Source organism: Typopeltis vanoorti, chromosome 18 (genome assembly GCF_054136105.1).
Source record: "Typopeltis vanoorti isolate ZY-2024b chromosome 18, IOZ_Tvanoo_1.0, whole genome shotgun sequence".
NCBI classification, from domain to species: domain Eukaryota; kingdom Metazoa; phylum Arthropoda; class Arachnida; order Uropygi; family Thelyphonidae; genus Typopeltis; species Typopeltis vanoorti.
Window position 1 is genome coordinate 41,421,686 of NC_143566.1, and position 26,809 is coordinate 41,448,494.

The 26,809-nt window shown below is 34.3% G+C and overlaps 1 protein-coding gene across 3 annotated transcripts in view; it reads left to right on the forward strand.

Annotated features, from left to right (window-relative positions):
- Window positions 1-26,809, forward strand: part of LOC150096612 (putative ATP-dependent RNA helicase DHX35) — a 437,463-nt gene that overhangs the window by 346,211 nt on the left and 64,443 nt on the right. For 2 of the 3 annotated variants that reach the window (XM_090408562.1, XM_090408564.1), the window contains one exon: window positions 19,681-19,758. In XM_090408562.1, the coding sequence (XP_090264688.1) occupies window positions 19,681-19,758 (78 nt within the window). Of the gene's footprint in view, window positions 1-17,654; window positions 17,733-19,680; window positions 19,759-26,809 lie in introns of all 3 variants that reach the window. The other variant, XM_090408561.1, reaches the window with a different exon arrangement.

The window sequence follows — 26,809 nt, forward strand, 5'->3', positions numbered from 1 at the left end:
CATATAATTCTGCCAATGATGCTATGATTACTCTACCTATTTTACTCGTATCTCTACTATCTACTCTTTGACCAACTGTTTTATTTATAGTCCAGGTTTCAGACTCCAAGTTTAAATTTGAATGCTGTCATGTATACACAGATAGTTTAGTGTTTTAGCTAATTTTTCTCTTATTTTATATAAATTTGTTCATTTCACTCTCCACATACACCTTTGTTTATTCATCACCATCATCAGATTCCTTATCTGTATCCTCTGTACCAGATATTATAATAGTATTGCATGAACAGTATACATCATTACTAACTTCCTATTTGTGAAAAGTTTTTTACCTTGGGTATAATATATGTTAACGATACCAAGTAATTTTATAACCTTGGTTTTAATCCTTTTTCCCAAGTAAGCAAACAGACAAGTCAAGTTTGCACCTGAACGTGGTTCAAGACTTATGGTGGTGATGCAACACCAAGGCAACTCATGGTAAAGATGGATTAAGTTCTGGTCACTTTCCTTACTATTTCCCATAAATGTAAAACACATCTCCTAGGAGATGTATGATGTTCTTGAACCACGTTCGGACAAACTTGACTTGTCTGTTTGCTTACTTGGGAAAAAGGATTAAAACCAATGTTATAAAATTACTTGGTATCGTTAACATATATTATACCCAAGGTAAAAAACTATTCACATCTTTCTCTCATCTGGAGATTCTTAATTGATAAGGTCAAAGCACCTTGTGGCAACTTGCATAGGTAAAACTGATAAGCTCTGTATTACTTAAACCTTGGCATTTCAGGGTCTGCCTACTCACTGATAAGACCTCAATAAAGGTTGAAACTGGTCTAGGTAGTGACCCCCATCCATAATGTATAACATCATACATCTCCTAGGAGATGTGTTTTACATTTATGGGAAATACTAAGGAAAGTGATCAGAACTTAATCCATCTTTACCACAAGTTGCCTTGGTGTTGCATCACAACCATAAATCTTGAACCACGTTCAGGCGCAAACTTGACTTGTCTGTTTGCTTACTTGGGAAAAAGGATTAAAACCAAGGTTATAAAATTACTTGGTATCGTTAACATAACTTCCTATTGTTAGCTTTCCTCCAAAATAGTCTGTTATCTGTGAAGACTCTAATATGTTAGATGTTATATTTTAGTCTTCTAAGGCATTTTGTACTGAATCAGTCTATGTAGAGCCTGATCATCTTCTGGGTCTTTTTTTTTTTTTTTTTCAACCATCCTGGTTGAAAAAAAAAAAAATCCTACATTCACTTGTTTTGCAACCTTTTCTCTCTCCCATTTTGTTTGAATGACCTTACTACCTGAGATTGGCTCTGCTCACACATTATTGAATGCTAGCAATGCTAAATTCCATTCTGATATCTTTGTTTCTTGTCTTTGATGCCATCTCTTCACTCCACTAATCTTTCTCAGAACTCTCCTATCTGTGGTCTCCAGTTTTTGATCAAGTGTTTTATTTCTAACCCAGCTCTCAGATCTCGCAGTTAAAATTGGTTTGAACACTTTCTTGTATATAACTAGTTTAGTGTTTTGACCAATTTCTCTCTTGTTCCATATAAATTTATTTTGTTGACTTCTTATCATACCCAGTTATGCTAATTCTTTTGTCTATTTCCATATTTAATTTGCCATCTTCTTTATCTTTCCTATACTTTAATCTTTCCTATAAGGCCTTATCAGCCAACTCTTCTTACTTTATGACCCTTGTGCTATTAGAGTACTCGAGGGCCATGGGGTCTTTTCATTTCTGGCCTTACAACTATGTCCTCTCTATAAACCTTACTATATTTCTTCTATAATCTACCCTTTCCCCTTCAAAATACCCTATTCCTCCTATGGGTTTAAATTCGGAAGAAGGCGAGTTCAGAAGCCTTAAGGTAGCAGCCCTACCACTGAACTATTCCATTGTCAGGCTAGTCCCCTGACATGGAGAACATAACCATACTTGTAAGCTGACAGAAAAAGATAATCGGATTGAACCTATGGGAAACAACCCTGGAATGGAAAAGGGAAAACGAAAATGGAAACGACAAAATATAATACACATAGCAAACTGGAATGTAAGAGGAATAGCATATAAAGAAATAGAATTAGACCAGTTATTAAATGAAAGAAATTTTAAAATAGCAGTAATCACTGAAACAAAAAAGAAATTAAAAGGAACTATGAGAACTGAAAATCTTAATGTGATATACAGTGGAGGCGACAGAGACCAAAGAGCACAAGCAGGAGTCATGATTTGGATTCATAACTCCCTTTCAAAACAGTTAAAACATTATAAATTATGGAATGAAAGAATAATAGAAGCTAGAATAAAAATAGATAGAGGCTATTTAACAATAATTGGTTTATATGCCCCAGAAGAAGGAAGAGAACAGGATAATATTGATTTTTATAATCAGCTACAAAACATATTTAATAAAATAAATTAAAATGATTACATAATTTTAGCAGGAGACTTAAATGCAAGAATTGGAAACACGAAAATTAATAATAATATAGGAATACATGGAGAACACACTCTAAACAGAAATGGTAAAAAATTGATTGACTTTGTAGTTTATAATAACCTAAAAATAATGAATTCCTTCTATAAACATAAAGACATACATAAATATACTTGGGCAGCAAGAGGATGGAAATCAATATTAGATTACTTCATATTAAATGAAAAGACATCAAAATTTTCACTAGATGTTAGAGTTCACAGAGGATATGAAATAAGCAGTGACCACTTCCTTGTTAAAATAAAATTAAGATTACCACCTAAATGGCTACAAGTAACAAGAACAGAAAGAAAAATTGAAACATTTGTTTATAAAACTAGACTATTGAATGACACAAATGTACAATGGCTATATGAACAAAGAATTAACCAGTATCTAGATAAAATAAAACAAAATGAAGAAATAGAAATAGAATGGCTTAATATAAAAACGATACTAAATGCAGCAGCAAATGAAAGCTTAGGAAAGACCAAAAAATTCAATAAAAGAAAAAAAACTGAAGATCTGGGATGATACAATCAAAGAAATAATCAAAAAGAAAAAAGAAGCCTATCACAAATGGTTAAGCAGTAAAACATTAGAAGATGAAATAGAATATAAAAGAATAAGAGCCATAGCTAAAAGAGAAGTCAGAAAAAGACATAGAGAATCATGGAATAAATTTGTTTCTAATTTAGGACATGATTTATATAAAATAAGACCCAATTTATATAAAATTTTGAAACACCTAAATGCAGATACCAAAGAAAACATAAAATTAACACGTTCGCTGCCAACTACAAGTATACTCGTATGACGCTTACCGCCGGGAACGAGATTATTGTACTGACCTTGAAGAAGTGAAAATCCTTGGCTTGTGGGGCTAGCATCAAAACTGTGTATTCTCATAGACCGTATATGCTCTCTACAAGCCAACTACGAGTATACTCGTAGGACGTTTACCTCCGGTAACGAGATTAACGTACTGACCTTGAAGAAGTAAAACTGCTCGGCGTAGGGGAACAGACCATGCCAAAGTAGCGTGGCAGCGAACGTGTTAAACACTGAATTGAAATTAGAAGAATTTCTAAATTACTACACAGAACTGTGGACAGACAAATATTTTAAAAAAGACAACTGGCAAACAATTAACGAAAATGAAAAGGAAATAACTGAAGAAGAATTAGAAATCAGGCTGAAAGAAACAAGAAACGGAAAATCACCTGGAGAAGATAAGCTAGGTTCAGAACTATATAAATACGCAGGAACAAGATTCAAAGGAAGACTCTTATTATTTTTAAATAAAATTTACTCAACTGGTATCCCCCCAATAGAATGGAAAAATGCAATTGTGATTCCTATCTTTAAGAAAGGTAATAGAGATGACCCTAAAAACTATAGAGGTATCAGTATACTAAATTCATGTTACAAAATATACAGCAGAATCTTAAATAACAAACTAATGAAATATTCCGAAAACTTTATTCTAGAGGTACAAAATGGCTTTAGAAAAGGACGATCATGTATAGACCCAGCCTTCTGCCTAAAATTAATAATAGAGAAAAGAAGAGAATATAATTTAGAAACACATATTGCATTTATTGACTTTGAAAAAGCATTTGACAAAGTTATAAGAAACATATTATTTAACATATTAAAAGAAAGACAAATACCAAATAATATCCTAAAAGCTGTCACAAGTATATATGAAAATAATCAAATACAAATAAGATTAAATCAAGAGCTATCATATACAAGAGAGATAAACCAAGGGGTCCGACAGGGATGTCCCCTCTCAGCAACTCTTTTTAATATCTACTTAAATGAAATAATAATAAAATGGAGTAAAAATTTACATCAAGGAATTAAACTTTCACCTACAGTTAACTTAAACACTCTCCTCTTTGCAAACGACCAAATAATAATTACAAATTCTGAAGATAACTTACAGAAAGCTATTTTAAATCTAAATGAGATATCCAAAGATTATGGTATGATAATATCAACGGAAAAATCAAAAACTATGGCCTTTAAAGGACAAGATCCAGCAAGAACTAAAATAGTATTAGATAACAAGATGTTAGAACAGGTGAATTCATTTAACTGCCTAGGATGTATGATCACATATGAAAACAAAAAAGATATAAACATAAAAATTGCAAAATATTTAAAAATAACAGGAGTAATTAACTCTATATTTAAACCAAACCTAGTTCAAAAACAAACCAGGCTAAAAGTATACAATACATTAGCCCTACCGGTCTTAATGTATGGAAGCGAAATCTGGACAATAAAACAAAAAGACAAACAAAGATTAACAACAGCAGAAATGAAGTTTATGAGAAAAACTGCAAAGTATACCCTATTTGATCACAAAAGAAACGAAGATATTATGAAAGAATTAAACCAAGAACCAGTAATTGAAAAAATTAAAAAATATAAACATAGATGGTTGGAACACGTTCAAAGAATGAAAACAGAAAGATTACCAAAACAAGCCTTAAAGTACAAGCCATTAGGAAAAAGAAAACCAGGATGTCCTCTTAAACGATTCAACGATGACTTCTAAGGCCGGAACAGGCCATACTAGACCTAAATCCTTGATACATATGATGATGGTGATGATGATGAATTTGCCATCTTCACTAAAAATTGTGCCTAAATAGCTGAAATGTTTTACTTGTTCTATACTTTTTTCGTTCAGGATAAAGTTGATGTTGCCAATGTTTTTGCATATTTTCAATGTCTTTGTCTTTTTATTGTTAATTTTCATGCCAAATTTATTACAGCAAATATTCAGTTTAGTTTGGATATCTGCAGACTTTTACTAGATTTATTTATTTATTTAGGAATATAACATCATCATGTACATTAAAGAGCTGAGATTAACATCTCTAATTTTGATATCAGGTTTAATGTGACTTTCTTTCATAATGTTGATTCATATAGATGATGAATAACTGTAGATATGGTGCACCCTTGCTTCACACTTGATTTAACATGAACTCATCTTCCTGTACCTCTTTTAATTCTAACTTCTGATTTACAATATACAAATACAAATATACAATATAATGATTTACAAATATAGATTCTCTCTCTTTTTCTCTCTTTTGATACCATTTAATGACCCTTTTTATACCATTTAACTGTAACATTTTCAACAGCTCTTAGCATAGCCCTGTTGTAATAGGCCTTTTCCAGATCTTCTTCTTCATAAGGTTCTTCATAAGCAGGTACTTCTTTTAGTAGCAAAAACTTTCCTTCCACTTTCTTCTGTTTGAGCCTTCTCTTTCAAGGTTATGTATCTGTCTCCATTCAGCATGTCATCTAGCATTGTTTTCCTCACTCTTTCTCTAGGTCTTTTTCCTTCTATTTTTCCTTCAGTGGCATTTCTGATTATTCCATTTCCTCTCAGGATATGTCCAATCCAATTTCCCTTTCTTCTTCTACTCTTTTTAAGACCTCTTCATTGTTTATTTTACCTGTTCAGTTTATTTTTTTCCATCCTTCTCCAAATCTACATCTTGAAGCTTTCCAAATTTTAATTTCGTTTTTCCTCAATGTCCAGGTTTTAACTGCATATAAGACAACACTCCACACATAACATTTTATTGGTCTTTTCTTTTAATTTCTATCCATTTTACTTCTGAATAAATTCTATTTTCTATTCAAGGCATCTCTTCCCATCACTATTCTTGCTTTTATGTCACTTGTACACCTTCCATCGCTGCTAATCACACTTCCTAAATATTTAAATGTCCTTACTTGATTCAGTTTTTCTCCATTTATTCTTATATCCATAGTTGTCTCTTTCCTTGTTATTTTCATTACTTTTGTTTTGCTTATGTTAATTTTTATTCTTTATTATCTTTATCTATCTTTCTATTTCTATCTTTATTCCTTCTTCTGCATTCTCCAGTGCTTCTTTTACACATTGCTTTGAAATACATATTGAACAAAATTGGTGACAAAGAACAGCCTTGTCTGACTTTTCTTCCATGGTACCTGGTTCTGTTGTACCATATATGTCTCTCACCATGGCAGTTTGTCCCATATATAGTGAATAATTAGACTTCTATCTTTCCATTCTATACCAATCTTTTCCATTACTTCCATCATCTTATCCCATTATACAAAATCAAAAGCAAGTAGATCATTACATATACTTAGGACAACAGATATCAATGGAACAAAATATCATGGATGAAATTAAAAGGTGCACGATGCTTGGGTGGAAAGCATTTGGAAAATTACATTCAATATTCAAAAGCCAACTACCAGTATGCCTGAAGAGAAAAGTTTTTAACCAGTGTATTTTTCCTATATTGATATATGGCTCTGAAAAATGGACACTGAATGCAAAGGAAATTCAAAAATTAAGAACAACGCAATTTAGTATGGAAAGAAGTATGCTTAGTATCACAAGATTGGATCACAAAAGGAATACATGGATAAAAAATCAAACCAAAGTCTCTGACATCATAGGAAGAGTGAAACACCTGAAGTGGCAATGGGCAGGGCATATTGCTTGAAGACAAGATCAGCGATGGACAAAAAAAGTACTGGATTGGATTCCACGAGAGGAAAAACAACCACGACACCAACCTTAATCATGGTGGATTGATGATATCATCAGATTTGCAGGGGTGACATGGAAAGGGAGAGCCATGGATAGAGAGTTTTGGAGTAATCTTGGAAAGGCCTTCATCCAGCAGTGGATCGACAATGGCTGATGATGATGATGATTCACTTCGAAACTTCTTTCACTTATTATTACTATTACTATTACTATTATTATTATGGGAAACTCCAGGGAGTCATTAGACTCATCGAGGGAGGCCCCAAATCATATTCATCACAACTATTTGACATTCATACAGTATCTATCATACCTCGCCTTAAACTCATTCACTGTCACAGCATCCACCACAGACTCAGGGAGCGCATTCCACTCATTTCACTACTCTAAAAGTAAAGAACCCAGCTCTAACACCTTTACTAACCACACTTTTGCCCAGTTTCCATGGATGTCCCCTAGTCCTTCTACAACCAGCCCTGTTCTCAAAAATATCTTCTGAATTAATTTTATAGAAACCCTTCAGTAATTTGAATGTCTCAATCATATCTCCCCTTCTCCGCCTATCAACCAATTTTTGCAACCCACAAATCCTTAACCTGTTCTCATACGGTTCATTCCACAGACCTGCTATCATCTTGGTCACTCGCCTCTGGATCCTCTCCACCTCCTCCTCATCAAGAAGAAACCTAGCTGACCAAATCTGAGCACAGTAGTCTAGATGGGGTCTTATCAAGGCTCGATACAGAGGAACAATAACCTGCTTGTCTCTGCTTGTCAACGTATTCTTCAGCAACCAAGTGATTTGATGAGCTGTTTTGGTCACTTTTGCAATGTGTCCAATAAATTTTAATTCCTTATCTACCAACACTCCTAAATCTCGTGCCTCATCAATTTCCTGGAGCACGGTTCCACCAATGCAGTAAACTGCCGCCAATCTTTTCACCCCAAAATGCATAACCTTACATTTTGCCAGATTAAACTGACATCCATTCTCCTTAGCCCAGACCTCCAATCTATCCAAATCATCCTGCAAAATTTTGACGTCATCTGCTTTCACTATTGCCCTACCCAACTTCGCATCATCCGCAAACAAATGAACTGTTCCTCTCAGATCATTTCCTATATCATTTATGAACAAATTAAACAGCAGTGGTCCAAGAACAGATCCTTGTGGCACACCACTAGTCACAGGCCGTCTTGTGGACTCTACTCCCGAGTAAACCACTCTCTGATATCTCTCTGTCAACCACCCTCCTATCCATCTCACCAACCCTATGTCCATTCCCATATGCTGCAATTTACTGATTAGAATTCCATGTGGAATCCTGTCAAAGGCCTTGGCAAGGTCCAGTAGAATCACCGTAAACCCATTACCCTTAACCAGTTCAGCCGTCACTGTGTTATAATACGTGAGAAAGTTACTGAGGCATGACCTACCCTTCACAAAACCATGCTGTCCCCGATACAGTATCCCATTTTCTTCTATCCAATCTTGTATTTTCCTCTTGACTATTTTCTCTAAGACCTTGACAATGATTCCTGATATGCTAATCGGTCGGTAATTTACAACAGCAGTCTTGAAACCACCTTTATGCAGTGGAACTATTTTCCCCTCTTTCCACCCGCTCGGGACTAACCCAGACCCGAGACTCAAATTAATCAAAATGTTCAAGGGTACTGACAATTCTTTAGCTGCTTCTCGTACAACACGAGCTGGTATACCATCCAATCCCACAGATGTATTGACATTGAGGTTATACAATAGACTACTCACCTCCACTTCATTAACCACAATTCCCGTATAATCTACTGGTTTATTCGTTTCTGCAATGTCACCACCTGGATGATATACTTTTGCAAAGTGCTCATTCAGTAACTCAACTATCTCAACTGATTCAGTTACCTCCCTACCATCGGCATTCTTTAAAATCAATCTGCCATGTACATTTTTTCCTTTTACTTGCTACATATCTAAAAAACTGTTTAGGATTCTCTTTAGCCTGCATGGCCAATGTTCTTTCGTAATCCTTTTTTGCTTTTCTTACCACACTCGTCACCCTTCTGGCCTGCGCTTTATACCGTTCATGTGCCTGCCGGTCACCATTCTCCTTAAATTCCCTCCATAGTTGTTTCTTTTTTTGCAACTCAAGCTTAATGGTGTTATTCATCCATTTAACCCCTACTTGATTTATTATTCGGACTCTAGGTATACAGTCAGCCATTGCTTCATGCAAGCACTTCTTAACTACCTCCCATGTACTATCAACTTCTAGTCCTTGCAGTTGTACATGCCATGGCACTGAACCAATCAAACTCCTAAGCTTGTCATACTTTCCAGCCCGATAATTCCACATGTACCCTGTCTTAATTGAAAATTCTGCACCTTTAGCCACCTCCCAAGTTAAGACCCTGTGATCACTCTCACTGATTGGTGGCAATGTGGTCATATTTGTTACAGCCAAATCCTCAGATGTAATTACTAGGTCAAGCACTCTCTGACCCCTAGTATTTTCCATTACATGCTGTCGCAGATAGTTATCCCTTAATAACCGCATAAAATCCAGTTCCTTCCTCCCGTGTGTCCTCTCCTCACTCCAATCAATGCGACCATAGTTGAAATCTCCCATAATAATCACCCTCCTTCCACCCATTTCTTCTATTTGTTTGTGCATACTGTCACCACCATCTTTTCCATCACCTGATCTATAGCAGCACCCAATTGTATATTTAGTTCTGCTAGCCACAATCTCACACCAAATGGCCTCAAATGTGCTCTTTTCTCTATCCTGCAATTCAACTTCTATTCTCCTTGGCTGGAGCTCATCAGCTATCATCAACAACACTCCTACCCCCATTTTATTCTCCCTGTCATTCCTGAACACACTATACCCATCACATTCAATCCCACTAGTTATATCATCTACAGTCAGCCATGTTTCACTAATACCTATAACCTGTGGTCTGGAAGTGCCAACCATGGCCAAAAACTCTTCCTTCTTGTTCCTAATACTCCTAGTATTAGTGTACATGAATTTAAGACCCCCATTAGCCCCAACCCTACCTTGATGCCTTATATTAACTATCCCACTCAGATTTGTTGTCCTTATTTGCTCTGGCATATTATATTCATTCTTACATTCAACTGCCTCCATAAGGACTGTATCTCTACTCCCCCCCCCTAACAAATCTAGTTTCCCTGAATTTGCACATCCACTACATTCAGCAACACTTTCTCAAGTCTTCTTACACCGTAACCATTCAAATGCAAGCCATCCATCTTATATAGATCCTTTCGCCCATCAAACTCACTCCACACATCCACAAATTCCACACCACTCGTCATACATAACCCACGCATAAAGTCATTTGCAATTATAGCCCTCCTTTTAAACATTTCACTGTCATACCGTGGCAAAAGACTAATCATTCTAACTCTCTCACTCTTTTCTTTTGCTACCTCAAACAATTCATTCAGGTCTTCTATCATTTCCATTTTATCTCCTTTCAAATCATTCGTACCTGCCACAACAATCATTTCTTTCACCCTTTCCTTTTGCTCTCTAATAGACGCAGTTACGTCCTTTATGGTCGCACCAGGTTGGTACGATTTTGTCAAATCCTCTACTAACACACCTCGTACTAACGAGTCTCCATACAGCACTCTATCCTTCATTTTGTTCATGTTCACAATCATACGTCTATTTTTCCTGTCATACCTTTTATTATTGGTTGGTTCATTCAGTCTACTTTTGTTCATGCACTCTAGCTGCTGTTTTGCTCTTTCTATCTCACTCAATGCATCTATCTCATCTTAATAGTCCAATCACATCTTTTGTTCCCTTGCCCTTCCTGAAACCAAACTGATCTTCTCCAAGAAATTCCTTCACCTTATATACAATTCTCCTTGTTAGGATTCTCAGAAGTATTTTTGATGTATGGGAAATGAGGCTTATTGTTTCTTAAATCCTTGCATTTCACTGCATTACTTTTCTTTGGTGTAGGTATAAATATTAAGATCATAAAATCTTTTGGTAATTTTCCTTTGTTATAAATTAAATTTATTAGTGTCGTTATTTCTTCAATTCCTTCCTTTCTTTTGAAGTTGTTTCAGGAATTCTGCAGGTATTCCATCTATTCCTTCTGCCTTTCCACATTTTAGTTCTCTAATGGCCATCTCTACTTCTGTGTTCAAGATCTCTAGGCCTATATCATCTTCATTTACCTTCTTTATATCTTCTAAACTTATAACTCATTTTGTCTATTTTCTTTGTCATAGATCTTCAATGTATTCTTTCCATCTCCTTAGGATTTCATCTTCAGTTATAATTTTGCCATTCTCATTTTCTATGCCTCTAGCTCGAATTCCCTTTCTCTTTTAATTCATACTTCCTCTCCTGCTTTTTCATATAAAAGATCATATCTTCCCTCTCTCTCTCATAATTCTCCATTTCATCATATTGTTTTACAAGCCAATTTTCTCTACTTCTTTCTGCTTTTCTTCTTAATTTGTCATTCAAGGTTCTATATTTTATTTTCCCCTCTGGGGTGTCTTTATTTTTCCATTTTCTTCTTTCTTCCATTATAGAAATCATCTCATTAGTTATCCAAGGTTTTTTTTATTCTTTTAGCATTTACATATCCCATTTCTTCTTCTGCAATTTTCTTTATTTTCTCTTTGATTTGTTCCCATTTCTTTTCTGGATCTTCGATCTTAATGTCTTGTTTTCTCAAATTCTTTCTCCAATCTATTTTCAAATTCCTTGGATGTTTTCAATTTCTCTAAGTTCCATTTTTTATTTTTCATAGCTTCTTTTATTCTCTTTACTTTCACATTTATTTCTATAAATAATAAGTTATGGTCAGAATAAATCTCGACTTCAGGATACATGCACTGTTCTTGTATCTTTGCTTTAAATGTAATCAGTTTGGTACCTGTCTGGTTTTTTCCATGTATATAGTCTTCTCTTAGCTTTTTTAAACCAAGTATTCATAATTATTAGCTCATTTTCTTTACAAAAATCCGCTAACCTTTCTCCTCTCTCATTTCTATTTCTTAGTCCATGTCTTCCCACTACATTCCCTTCCTCTTCTTCTCCCACAACTCCATTCCAGTCTCCCATTATAATCATATAGTCTTTGCTTTTTAATTCCTTAATTAGTTCTTGTAGTTGTTCATACATTTACTCTATTTCCTCATCTAGATGGTCACTTGTTGGCATATAAACCTGCATTATTATTATTATTATGTCTACCGGTTCAGCCTTCAATTTTACCACCATAATTCTGTCATTCAGACATTTTATGCCAATGATGCTCTTTGCTGTTCTTTTATTAAAAACGATTGTGACTCCTCCTTTATTTTTTTATATCCACCTGAGTAAATTATTCTTATTTTGTCACTATAAAAATTTCCTGTTCCTTCCCATCTGACTTCACATAGTCCTATGATATCAAGTTTTCCTTTGTCCATTTCTCTTTTGATATTTTCTAATTTTCCACATTTACTCATTGTTCTCACATTCCATGTTGCAATTTTCCAGATCTACAAAACCAGATCTCCATGTTCCAGATCCACAAAACTTAAATACTAACCCTTGCAGTATTCCCATGATTTCTCAACTATTTGTCTTAAGGTGAAAATCTGATCATGTCAACTTTTACTTGGCCTGAACACAGCTTATTCTTCTGCAGTTTCCCTTCCACAATTTTCTTTAGTATTTCTTAAGAATGCTTGCATAAATCTTGCCAGGAACACTCATTAGGGAAATTCCTCTGTAATTCTCACATTCAGTTATATATATATATAGGTGGATTAGTGAGAATTCCTACCAGCTTTTCTGAATTATGTAGTGCAGCAAATCATTTACACCTCTATATTTAGATTCTTTTTGTCAATTATAATCTTCTGCAGTTGCTTTTCCACATTTTAGTTTGTTGATGGCTTTTTCCATGTCAGTTATTGAGGTAGAAAAAGCCCTGTCTAGAAGAATAAGAGAGTATTACAATCACCAAAGAGCATGGAAGTACAAAGTTAGGGAAAATAGAGCTATGTGGAAGAGAGGGATTGCAGGTGGTTTTGTGTGTGTAGGCAGTCAGGATTAATGATAGTTGTGAGTCCAAGAATTTACTGTAATTCATTTATTTATTTATTTTATTAATGTCATAAGTTTGTATTTGGAATAAGGAGGAGGAGTTGTAGTCATTATATTATTGAAATTTGGTTGACAGAGGATGATATAGTTAGAGGGATAGAATTGATCATTCCTTAGTAATTTACTCAATCACGCTGTTATAAAAAGGAGTTGGATAATGGGAATGTGATGATACTGCTGGATTTTCCAATAGCCGTTTGACAGGATACTACTTGGATCTCTGTTGAACAGATGGAGTAGATATGAAGCTAAAAAATGAATGTGAGAGTGATTGATGGACATATACCAAAAAATAGTATACAGAAGAAAAAATCCAGGAGAAGGCATGTAATTAATGCTGTGCTGCAGGTCTCTGATTATGAGTCTTTGGACTTTGTGGAGATACGTGTGTAATAATAATAATACTCTGGGGTCTTCCAGGATACTGTATAATCATCATTCATTATCAGTTTTCTGATATTTACCTGCAAGGGATGAACAGGATACCATGACCTTAGATTTTGGATTTCTCTCTTTTGAGACACTACTGACTGTATTGGTCCACCTAGACTTGGTCTTTCTCCAACAAATAAACAAGGAAGCAGTTTTTTTTCCTTTCTTTCTTGCTAGCCAACATGAAAGTTCATTAACATCAAACACATCCTGTTTAACTAACCTTCCCTCTCTCATTCTGTTTAAGTGACCATATCTCTCTTCATTAGCTATCTTCATGGATTCTCGAATGAGAAACAATGTCAGATTCTTTCCTAATGTCTTCATTTTTAATATGATTCTACCACTAGGGCTATCTGTCCCCTCCCTTTATTTTTCTCAAAATTCTCATACCAGGTCTCTAATCTTTGATTAACTGTTTTATTTTTAACCCAAATCTCAGATCCATAAGTTAACATTGGTTTGAATGCTGAATTGTGTATTGCTAGTTAGTGTTTTGGCTAATTTCTGTCATATTAAGCTGGTTCCCCAATCACATCAGCTTTGCTTATGCTGTTTATTTCCATATTTAATTTGTTATCTTCACTAAAATTGTGCCTAAATAGCTGAAATACTTTACTTGAGAATACAGTTGAAGTTTTCCATATCCCTGTCTATTTTCATTTTTTTGGTCTTTTTATTGCTAAATTGAGGAAAAAGCAAATAGTGTCTCTAAGAGACGAAAATGGAAAAATAGTTCATGAAATGCGAAATAGAGAATGCTATACAAACAAGTAAAACAGGAAAAGCCAGTGGACCAGATGGTGTGCAAACAGAATTTTTAAAATTAATCGAACCAGATAACATCAAACTTCTTGAAAAATTATTTAATAAAATATATGAAAGTGATGAATTTCCATCAGATTGGCTCAAATCTACATTTATCACTATCCCAAAGAAACCCAAAGCGAATTCCTGTGGTGACTTCAGACTTATTAGTCTAATGAGCCAAACATTAAAAATATTTTTGAAAGTAATTCAGAATCGCATTTATAGAAAAAGTGAAGAAAGTCTAAGTGAAACACAATTCGGCTTTTGGAATGGTTTTGGTACTAGAGAGGCCCTTTTCTGTACCCAAATATTGATACAAAAATGCATAGAAAAACAGAAATCTGTCTTTATGTGTTTCATAGATTTTGAAAAAGCATTCGACAAAGTCAGACACACCAACTTAATAGAAATCCTTCAACAAATAAGGCTAGATGAACAAGACATAAGACTAATAACAAATCTGTATTGGAATCAGTCAGCTACCGTTCAATTAAACAACATTACCACCAGTGATATTAACATCAAAAGAGGAGTGAGACAAGGATGTGTGCTCTCACCACTCCTGTTCAACATATATCCAGAGGTAATCTTTAAAAAAGCATTGGAAGAATGTCCAAAGGGAATCGCAATAAATGGAAAGATTGTTAACAACCTACGATATGCAGATGACACCGTGCTAATTGCAGATAACATTATGGATCTCCAAAAACTCGTTGACAGAGTATACATAGAAAGCCAAAGAATGGGAATAAATATAAACATCAACAAGACAAAATACATGATCATCAGCAAACATCCAGCATCATCAATGAAACTGACACTCAATGGGAAAAATATTGATCAAGTGTCAAGATATAAATATCTTGGTTGCTGGCTTAATGAACGGTGGGATCCAGAAATAGATATAAAGACAAGGATTGAAGTTGCACGGCAGTCCTTCATGAAAATGAGAACACTATTCTGCAATAAAGACCTAAACATGGAAGTCAGACGCCGAATGCTGAAATGTTACGTGTGGTCTATTCTGCTCTATGGAGTTGAAACATGGACATTGAAGGCGACAACCATCAAGAAAATCGAAGCCTTTGAGATGTGGCTATACAGAAGAATGCTAAAGATATCATGGACAGAAAAAATTACCAATGAAGATGTCTTAAAATCCATTGGCAAAGCTAAACATCTTGTACAAATAATCAAGAAACGAAAAAAATCATATCTTGGACACATCATGAGAAACAGCAAATACCAACTTCTACAAACTATTTTGGTAGGAAGAATTGATGGCAAAGGAACTAGAGGAAGAAAAAGAATATCATGGTTTGACAACATCAAGACGTGGACAGGAAAGAGCAGTGCACAACTGCTCAGATTAGCATAAGAGCGCAGTTTGTTCGCCAAGATGGTCGCTGACCTTCGATAGAAGATAGCACAATAAGAAGAAGAAGATTGCTAAATTTCATGTCCTGTTTGTTACAGCTATTCTTCAATTTAGTTAAAGAATCATGGAGATTTGCACTGGATTTGTGTAGGAATATAATGTGATTTACTTAAAACAAAGAACTCTTTGATATTTCAAAATGGTGGATTGTGATATCACTCTTAAGAGGGGTGATAGAGTGCACCCTTGTCTTACACTGTATCTTATATCAAACCACCTCTTCCTGTACCGTCATTTCTAACTGCTGACTTAGAACATATGCACTAGCTCATTTCTGTTTCTATAACATGTCCTACAGACCCAGCTTCTTGGATATAACTCCTCCACACTTCCACCTCTCCATTTCTCTCTATCATCACTAATATTACACTGCTCCCTAGATCTAAATGTCACCCACATCCTTGACTGTCTTAATTCTTTCTTGCACACACACACACACACACACACACACACACACACACACCTACTCCCGAAACCATCATCTACGCTTCTCATGCAGTGTCTTCCTCTCTACCCTTCCTCTCCCATTTCCTTGTCCACCATATTCCCTCTCTCTCTCTCTCTCTCTCTCTCTCTCTCTCATTCTCTTCACTTGTGCCACTCACCTCTCCATTCTCAAACTCACCTACCTTACTTTCCTGCTCTTCCACAACATCTCTTTTTCCTCAGGCCTTCCATTCACTTCAGTCATTATTTTCTCTTGCAGTAACAGTTTCTTCAATGACTCAAACCAAATCCATTTAAATTTAGCTCATCTCTTTTATACAACTCTATCTGTTCCTGAAATTCATCACACATTCATAAAATGAACTTCTTTCTCCTTACACAACTCTGTTAGCATACCATTCAGATCTACTTTGCAAAATTAATGACCTATTTACCCCTCCCCCATATGAATGTAGTGTTCTGAATAGTTTTTCTCTTTGTACCTTGTGGTGTTTTTTTTCCAGATCTACAATGCTTCAGTAGAGATATGTCTGCATGATTACTGACTATTTGCTGTAAAGAAAAAGTCTGATTTAGATAACTACTGTTTAGCTTAATGTTCTCCAAGTTTCTCTTCCACAATTTTGCTTAACCTCTTCTCAGATATGCTTGCATAAATCTTACCTAGAATAATTAGTAGAGATATTTTGAGGAGAATTACAGATTTGCATGGAAATATGAGGAAGAATGGGAAGAAAGATTTGAAAGAAATATTGAATTACTTGAGAGTAGTAGCCATGTATATGGGGATTTGATGATTAGAGGTGTGAAAAGGTGCACACAAGGTTTTATGCTACAACATTCTACTGGGAAGTAGAATGAGGAGGGTGATTGATTAAAGCATTAGATAAGAGGAGTATGCAGTACGAGTACGAGTATCTTTCTTGTGGGTCTGTTACAAAGCTTAGCTTGTTATGCTTTTTTTTTTAATACTGGTGGTTTATTCAATTTGCAACTGTAGATATCTTTTGAAGATTAAGGTGATGAAATACTTTAGTTTGTGTTCTGTTGTTAATTATAAAATTTTCATTTGATGGGTAAATGTCTTTTTTCAGAAACCACAGCTACTATTATGATATTCCTACATGAAGCATAACTTAGCTTTGCTACAGCCAGGAGACTGAGGCATATTTATATTATTTCATCCAACTGATTTTCATTGTATAGTTTTTCTTTACATGATAAGATGTACAAGTATTGTATACTGAACTTGATGTTTTTTTTTTTTGTTTTTTTTCAGAGGAAATGTAAATACAAGTTTTCCGTTAAAGAAGGGGATCATCTAACACTACTGAATGTATATCAAGCATTTATAAAAGTAAGTTCATTAAAGTATTCCATCTGTGATTGTAATGTAATACAGAATTTGAGAGCAGTGGGAATATGATGAGAAACTACTGGTGGCGAGTGAGCAGGGGGGGGGAGGGGTATATGAGGAACTGAGTAAACTTCATGTCAACAAGGCCATAGGGCGTGATGGTATATTACTATGTGACTTGAGGGAATGTTCCAGGGTGTTAACAGCAGCTTTAACTTACCTTTTTATTGATTTTAACTTATCACTAGGCTCTGCAATTTGCAGAGCCTAGTGGATACGAGGAGGGGGTACTGAAAAGTTCTGATAAACAAAAATGATATTAAAGCAGCTCTTCTTATATATCCTAAAAGAAAAAGAAGAAATTATTATAATTTGATGAAACATAGAGGTTAAAGATTTAATATCTGTTTTTAGTTGTGGTTATATCAGTTGCTTTTATATCTTTGTTCTAGGTGTTTATCAGAACTTTTCATCCCCTTCCTCATGTGTAAGGAAGGGGGTAGCATGATAAATTAAAGATACCAAGAAATTATATACTTGATTTAATCCTTTATCCAAATGTAAGCAAACAAAGTTTGCACTTGAAATATAATCAGGACAGGGCAACTCGTATATAGAAGCTAATGACTTTACATCACTTGCCTTAGTATCCCTTAATGCAAATCACATATCCCTACAGGTATGTATAATGCATGCATTATGGGAAGGGTCACTACCCAGACCGGTTTCGACCTTTATTGAGGTCTCGTCAGTGGGAGCCAGACCCAGAGGTGATACCAAGGTTGAAGCAATGCAGAAGTTATATTTTCATATACGAGTTGCCAAAAGGTTTCACACCTTATTATTAAAATAGTCTGGATTATAGATAGTTGTTGGAAGTTTTTCCACTTGGTTTAATCCTCTATCCAAGTGTAAGCAAACAAAGTTTGCACCTCAATTTGGATGAGATTTTTCATATAATGTCTGGAGACAGGAGAAGAACAAGAGGCCATCCCTGGAAGCTGTATAAGGAGTGTGTGAGCAAAAGAGCAAGGAGTAGATTTGATGTAGATGCAATTGAATCCAGTTTTTCATCAGTATAACAAAATAAAATTGGGAAGTCAAAGAACAACAGTAGATTTTTTTTAATGGAGCATGGTGGGTGACTGGAATGCATTGCTTGAAAGTTTTGTGAGTGCAGAGACAGTGAATGCATTTAAGTCATGGTATAATAAGCTGTTCATGTGAGAATGAGTCTCTTGACTCCATGGAGGTCTGATGACAATAATAATAATAATATTCCTCTGTTATTCTCTTCAATTTTCTTTTTCTTTTTATAAATGGTAACTATGAGAACTCTATTCCAATCATCTGGAATCTGACCTTCCAACCACACCTTCTTATTAAGGCAGTGTAGCCACTGCAAGACTTTTATACCCCCCCCCCCCCACACCACCACCACCATCTTCCTTTCTGCATTTCAGGCTTTGATATGGGGGGGGGGGTCTGGAAATTTCTGATAAACACCTAGAACAATAATGATATTAAAGCAACTGATATAACTACATGAAAGAACATACAACTTCATAACTCTGCTACGAGTATCTTTCTTGTGGGTCTGTTACAAAGCTTAGCTTGTTATGCTTTTTTTTTTAATACTGGTGGTTTATTCAATTTGCAACTGTAGATATCTTTTGAAGATTAAGGTGATGAAATACTTTAGTTTGTGTTCTGTTGTTAATTATAAAATTTTCATTTGATGGGTAAATGTCTTTTTTCAGAAACCACAGCTACTATTATGATATTCCTACATGAAGCATAACTTAGCTTTGCTACAGCCAGGAGACTGAGGCATATTTATATTATTTCATCCAACTGATTTTCATTGTATAGTTTTTCTTTACATGATAAGATGTACAAGTATTGTATACTGAACTTGATGTTTTTTTTTTTTTTTGTTTTTTTTCAGAGGAAATGTAAATACAAGTTTTCCGTTAAAGAAGGGGATCATCTAACACTACTGAATGTATATCAAGCATTTATAAAAGTAAGTTCATTATAAGTAAATATATGTGGCTATAAATAACTATTAAGATTATTTTCAAATGCAGTTAGAAATAGTTAGCTTATTAATTGCTATGGAATACATAGAAAATGTTATTCGTTTATGTTTGGTTGTGCCCAGTTCAATTTTTGAATTTTATCCTGATGAAAAAAATAAAAACTATGCAGCTTAAAATTCAAGAAAACATACCTGAAGAATCAACAATGCGAACATGGCAGTTGCAGAATATGTCATCTCCTCCAAACACAGGATTCTCTGGAAGAAGACTTACATCCTATATACAGCCTTTTACTCATGAAAAGTATAGAGGGATCTGTGGAACTGACTTGCTGCATCACCTTAAATAGAATACATCTGATGTTCTAAGGTTGTTCTAAAACTCACCCTAGCTAATTTTTTTAAAAGTAGAATTAGAATTTTAACATAGTTTGGACCATGCTACTCCATGTCATTCGTGTGTTTACTGCAACATTTATATTGCTGGTTGTTCAGTTATGCTTAGACCAATAGGATACACTATGGTGCAAGGAATTTCATAAAGGCTGGGATAAGCCAGTGGGAGAAGTCTGCAGAGCCTACAAGATGGGAGGGAGTCAAGTTTGTTGATCAAGTGAAAGTATATTTGGATTGAATTTTATACTTATAATATCCTTTGAGAAGAACACCAATTTCCCAAAGTCCCAGATCAATTGAGATTAGGATGATGCAGAATGGTTTCACAGCTCTCTTTATACAGTTGTTTCATGAGAAAATGGCTTTTGTATAGGATTTCAGTCTTCTTCCAAAGAATCTTGCATTTCGAAATAGTATGTTCTGCAAGTCTAGATTGTTTTGACTTATGGAGTTTAATATAGTTTAGATGTTCTTCACCTAAACCAATTTGATTAAAGTAAGATAGACCACAGGTACAAAGAATTTGATAAATTCCACAGCAGGTAGGCTATTGGGAGACGTCTCTCCTTTGGAAAACCTAGAAATGAGGCAGGTTTGTGATTGAGCAAAAGGATACTTGGTTGAAAATTCTATATTTAATAAATCACTATATGTAGGATTTGATGTAGATGCAATTGAATCCAGTTAATTTTCATCAGTATAACAAAATAAAATTGGGAAAGTCAAAGAACAACAGTGTAGGCACATGTAGAAGGATGGTTTATTTTTCATGTGCAGTTGCAAGAGCTCCAGATAAATATAATACTATTAGGATATGAAATAGGTTTGTGTGTGCATGACTGTATTAAAAAAATACAATTACCTAATCATTATCCAAATTTTGTACATAGACAATCTATCACTGAGGTTGAGGTTTCGATGATGAAGGATCTCAGCACTTTCTTTAAAAAGACATTCAGATTTGTAGGAGCAACTATGCAATAATTTAGCATAATCCCAGAGGGTCTTGCAGGCTAGTATTAGTAATTGCATGTTCAACAAGGCCAGATTTATGATGACTTTTGTATTCAATATAGAATTGGTGTTCAGAAATGTTTAGTGACAGATCAGCCTGTTTGACAGAAGTAAATTAACTTGAAATTACATGCAATTGAATAGAACATGCACCCTTAAGAAATTTCATCTTTCAACCATGTTTAAATTTATTTATCAAATCAGTCTTTATTGTCATTCTACTAAGGACAGAATACAACCTTTGCTGCTACCTAGAGTCTGTTCAGTTCCATGTAATTGGCAGTTAATTTAATTCAGTCAAACATATTGATCCATCAGTAAATGCATTTCTGAACACAAATCCTGTATTGATTCCAAAAAACATAATAATTCTAGCCATGTCGATGCATTCAATTAATAATACCAGCCACAAGATCCTCTGGTGGGATGGTGCTTTTATTATTGTACTATTGCTTCCACAGATTTAAACATCTTCCTAAAGAAAGTGCTGAGAACTCCATTGCTCAAAACTCCACCTCAGTGATAGATTGTCTTTGCCCAAAATTTGTGAATTTTTTGTCAGCAACTGTACTTCTTAGTTTTATGTGTGTGTGTGTGTGTTCTTTACTTTTAGTGTTGCATAGTGATCAGCATTCATTTTAGAAATTATGGACTTTACAACCGTGTTATAAATAACTCTTTTAATTTCACGACGTTTTGATCTTCATATTAAGATCATCATCTGGAGTATATACAAATATACAAGGACAAGCTGGGTTACATTAAGCTGAGTTTACCAGAAACTGACACATACTGGCCAATATATACGCATAAACTCCTACCACCACCTAACACAAAAACTAGGTGTCATTAATACTCTAAAAAACAGGGCTTTGAAGATCTGCTCCAATGAACATGCTGAAATGATTACAGCCAAAACACTATTAACAAAATTCTCTACAAGACCTAAATAAAAAACAAAGATAAACCAGACTACAATAAAACTATAACCATTCCTTACGTTAAAGGGACATCAGATAAAATAAACAGAATGCTACAAAAATACAACCTCAAAGCTACCTTTAAACATCTTGCAAAATTAAAAAGCTTACTCAACTCATCCAAAGACCCACTTCCTCTGCTGGCCCACCCTGGAGTATACCATATTTATTGCACCTGTAATATACCATATATAGGGGAAACAGGACGCACAATTCCTATCAGACAAAAGGAACATACACGACGCATTAAATATAATAACTATGGTGAAGCTGGCCTTTCTGATCATGCCCTGAACACTTTACATAGAATTGACTGGAATTTACTGGAAAAACACCAGTTGTTTACATCACACCAAAACATGGTATGAATGGAGATTTTTATCAACCACCCCAATCTGAACAATAATGATGGTCTAGAAATCCCAAGCATATGGAAGGCACATATTCTACCCATGAAACCTTTCTCTCTAAGAGTTAACTATTAACAGGACTGTAGATAATCCAGAATCCTAAATCAAAAATAACAATTGTAATGTTAAAAATAGGACATCATTGTTACTGAAAGAAGAATATCTATAAGAAAGATGTTTTTCTCATGTTATCTTAAATAGAATTTAGCTTTGATGTAGTTTTTAATTAATTAATTTATATATATATTTTTTTTTTCACTAGAAGTCATACCAGTAGAATAACCAGTGATCAAATCATTGTTTCTTTAGCTTACTGTGTGTGTAATGTAACTCAGCTTGTCCTTGTATATTTGTATATACTCCAGATGATGATCTTAATATGAAGATCGAAACGTCGGGAAATTAAAAGAGTTATTTATAATACGGTTGTAAAGGCCATAATTTCTAAAATGAGTGTGTGTGTGTGTGTGTGTGTGTGTGTGTGTGTGTGTGTGTGTGTGTGTGTGTGTGTGTAGTTATGCTTACACACATTATTCACTTATTTCAGATCCTAATATTAGTACCTAGCTCTCTTTATACTACATGTTAAAAAGATATTACTTTACATTGTCCTACAATGTTTTATCAAATTTTATTTTGTTATACTCATTACAGTTTGAGAAATTTAAACTGAAATATTTTTATAATTATAGTTAATTAAATTCATTTTACACAAATTATGAGCTCTATAACAATGTTACAAATAATTATTTTAATTTCCCGACGTTTTGACCTTCATATAAGGTCTGGAGTATACAAAATTTTTTTATATATATATATATACAGAGACAAGCTAAATTACATTTCACATAGTATGCTGAAGAGACAATGATTTGATCAACGATTTTTCTACTGGCCTGACCTCTAGTGAAATTAAAATAAAATTACAATAAATAAATGAAATGAAATAAAATAAATTAACTACATCAAAGCTATATTCTGTTTAAGACAACATCAGAGAAACATTCTTTCTCATAGATAGTTTTTGCAGTGAAAATAATGTCCTAATTTAGCATGACATTTGTTATATTAGATTTAGGATCTTGGATTACCTATGGTTCTATTTACAATTAGCTCTTAGGGAGAAAGGTTAAGTGGGTAAAATATGTGCCTTCCATATTCCTGGAATTTTTAGACCATCAGTATTGTTAAGATTAGGGTGATTGATAAGAATCTCATAGGCCTCCTTAAATTTACGTTCATGCCATGTTTTGGTGTGATGTAAAAAACAGGTGCTTTTCCAGTCCATTCTATATAAAGTATTCAGGGCATGATCAGAAAGACCAGCTTGACCATAGTTATTATATTTAATGTGTTGTTGATGTTCCTTTTTTTTGATAGGAATTGTGCTTCCTGTTTCCCCCTATGTAGGGCAAATTACAGGTGCAATGACCACTTACAAAAAGAAGACACAGCCATGGACTCACCATTATATCCCCCTGTTACTAACTTTTACATGGAGCATTTTGAACAACGTGTTCTAGATTCCTCTCCTTTACAACCAAAAGTCTGGCTTAGATACGTTTATGATGTTTTCGCTATTTGACCCCATGACTGCCAGACACTAAACACTCCTCAGCTACCTAAACAAACAACACAAACACATACAATTCACAATCGAGATTGAAAAGCAGAACACATTTCCATTTCTAGATACACTTATCACACATCTTCCTTCTGGCAGTCTTTCCTTCACTGTTTACCAGAAACCGATACATACTGGCCAATATACACACAAAAACTAGGGATTATTAATACACTTAAAAACAGGACTTTGATGATTTGCTCCAATAAACAAGCACTTAAAGATGAATTAAAAGTTATCAGCAATACCTTCCTAAAAATGGTTACAGCCAAAATACTATCAATAAAATTCTGTACAAGACCTCATTGAAAAACAAAAATAAACAAGACTATAATAAAACTGTAACCATTCCATACATTAAAGGGATATCAGACAAAATAAACCGAATACTACAAAACTACAAGCTTAAAGCCACCTTTAAACTCCCTGCAAAATTAAAGAACTTACTCAACACATCCAAGGATCCACTCTGGGGGTATACTGTATTCATTGCACCTGTAATTTGCCCTATATAGGGGAAACAGAATGCACAATTCCTATCAGAAAAAAGAACATAAATGACACATTAAATATGATAATTGTGGTCAAGCTGGTCTTTCTGATCATGCCTTGAACACTTTACACTTTACTGGAAAAGCACTTGTTGTTTACATCGGTGCTTCCCAAACTTCTGGATGTCAGGGCCCCCTTTGGAAAAATTAAAATATTTCACGCCCCCCTCCCTCGAAAAAAAATTGTAATATAGACATATATTATTATAATATTTATTGTATTTATATGCAATACAAAACATACACAGCGAATATTGCAAAAATCAAATGCAAATATTACATCTTTAGCATACACATTTGACATGGCACATTATCTCATATTTTTATATAGATAGATATATTGTTATTGTACAATAACAATATATTGTTATTGTACATTTGCATAAGCACATGAAACATAAAATGATTAGTAATAAAGAAAGAATTAAAAACATAAAAGAAGTTTAATAATAATTTAATGTGATGGATGTGTTTCAATACTGCTACACAAAAAGTCAATATCAGGTGAAATATTTGAAACTGCAATTCTTAGATTTCTGCTTTGAAATGAAACTTATATGAATAAGCATATGTTTACTATTATTCATTAAACGGCGAAATACGCAGGAAGCAAAATTTGTGAACTCGCACCAATGTGTGATTTTTTTCCATTAAAATATAAAAAAATAACAAAAAAAGAAATAATAAATAATAAAAATTAAATATGTTTCTCTCAAGGTAAAAAAATCTACTTAGTCTTAAAACATTTTAAATTTGTTTTCATTATTTCACAGCCCCCCCTCAACAAAACTTACGGGCCCCAAGGGGGCTGCGGCCCACAGTTTGGGAAGTGCTGGTTTACATCATACTAAAACATGGTGTGAACATAAATTTAAGGAGGCCTGTGAGATTCTTATCACCCTAATCTTAACAATAATGACGGTTTAAAAATCCCAAACATATGGAAGGCACATATTATACCCATTTAACCTTTCTCCCTAAGAGTTAATTGTAAATAGGTAATCCAGGATCCTAAATCTAATATAACAATTGTCATGCTAAATTAGGACATTATTTTCACATGCAACTAACTCAGCATGTTAACTTTGTGTCAGCTCATCCCAACGGTACGATAAATGTGTGAAGCACTACCTGACTTGATTGTGTTAAATCAGGCATGGCCAACTTCATTCTATACGAGGGCCAATATATGATGAGTGGTAGCATCATGGACCACACACTTTTATACAGAACTTAAATAAAAATAAACTCTGCATTTTTTCAAGGCAATAGTTATGTATATTGAATTACTATATTTGTTAAATCATTTTACTACTGGGAGAACAATATAAAATACTTGATTGATTTAAATATAAGTTGTTAAATTAAATTTAATTACATATTTCTGGTTTTTTTACATGTAACACAACTTAATGAGAACACTGTGGGCATTCATGTGTACGTACATTCAATTTTAGTACGTACTTGTCCAACATATTCTTGATATTTAGTGGCATGGTGCTGCATTTGAGGTTATATTCCTTATGCACAGACAATACTTGCAAACACACAAGGCACTGTGGTTTGTTGTCGTTATTGTTTATGAACAGAAATTCATTTTCCTATTTCTCCTGAAATGACCTGTTTTCCTCACAGATCTTACATTTCTTACTCATAGTACACAAAGGCTGAAGTAACTGACCAGGGAGACACAAACTGCAACAATAACACTGTTAACTGTGGAACTGAGTCTCTGTAAACTGATCACTGTGATCAGAGCAGAGCAAGTGACTTTCAATGATGTGTTACTCTGAAGCACATAGAAATCTACCACTCCCACTACTACAACTCGCACATACGAATATAAATTAAATTTCACTTTAATAAATATTTCCAATATTTCGGCAATGTCACATTGCCATTTTCAAATGGAACTTACAAAAAAAAAAGACACGTGCATGTGGGCACTACAACACAGTAACTGAGAACGAAGAGATGAAACTATTCTCATTCTCATTCTTCACAATATCTTCAATATCAGTTACTGTGTTGTAGTGCCTACGTGCACGTGCCTTTTTTTTG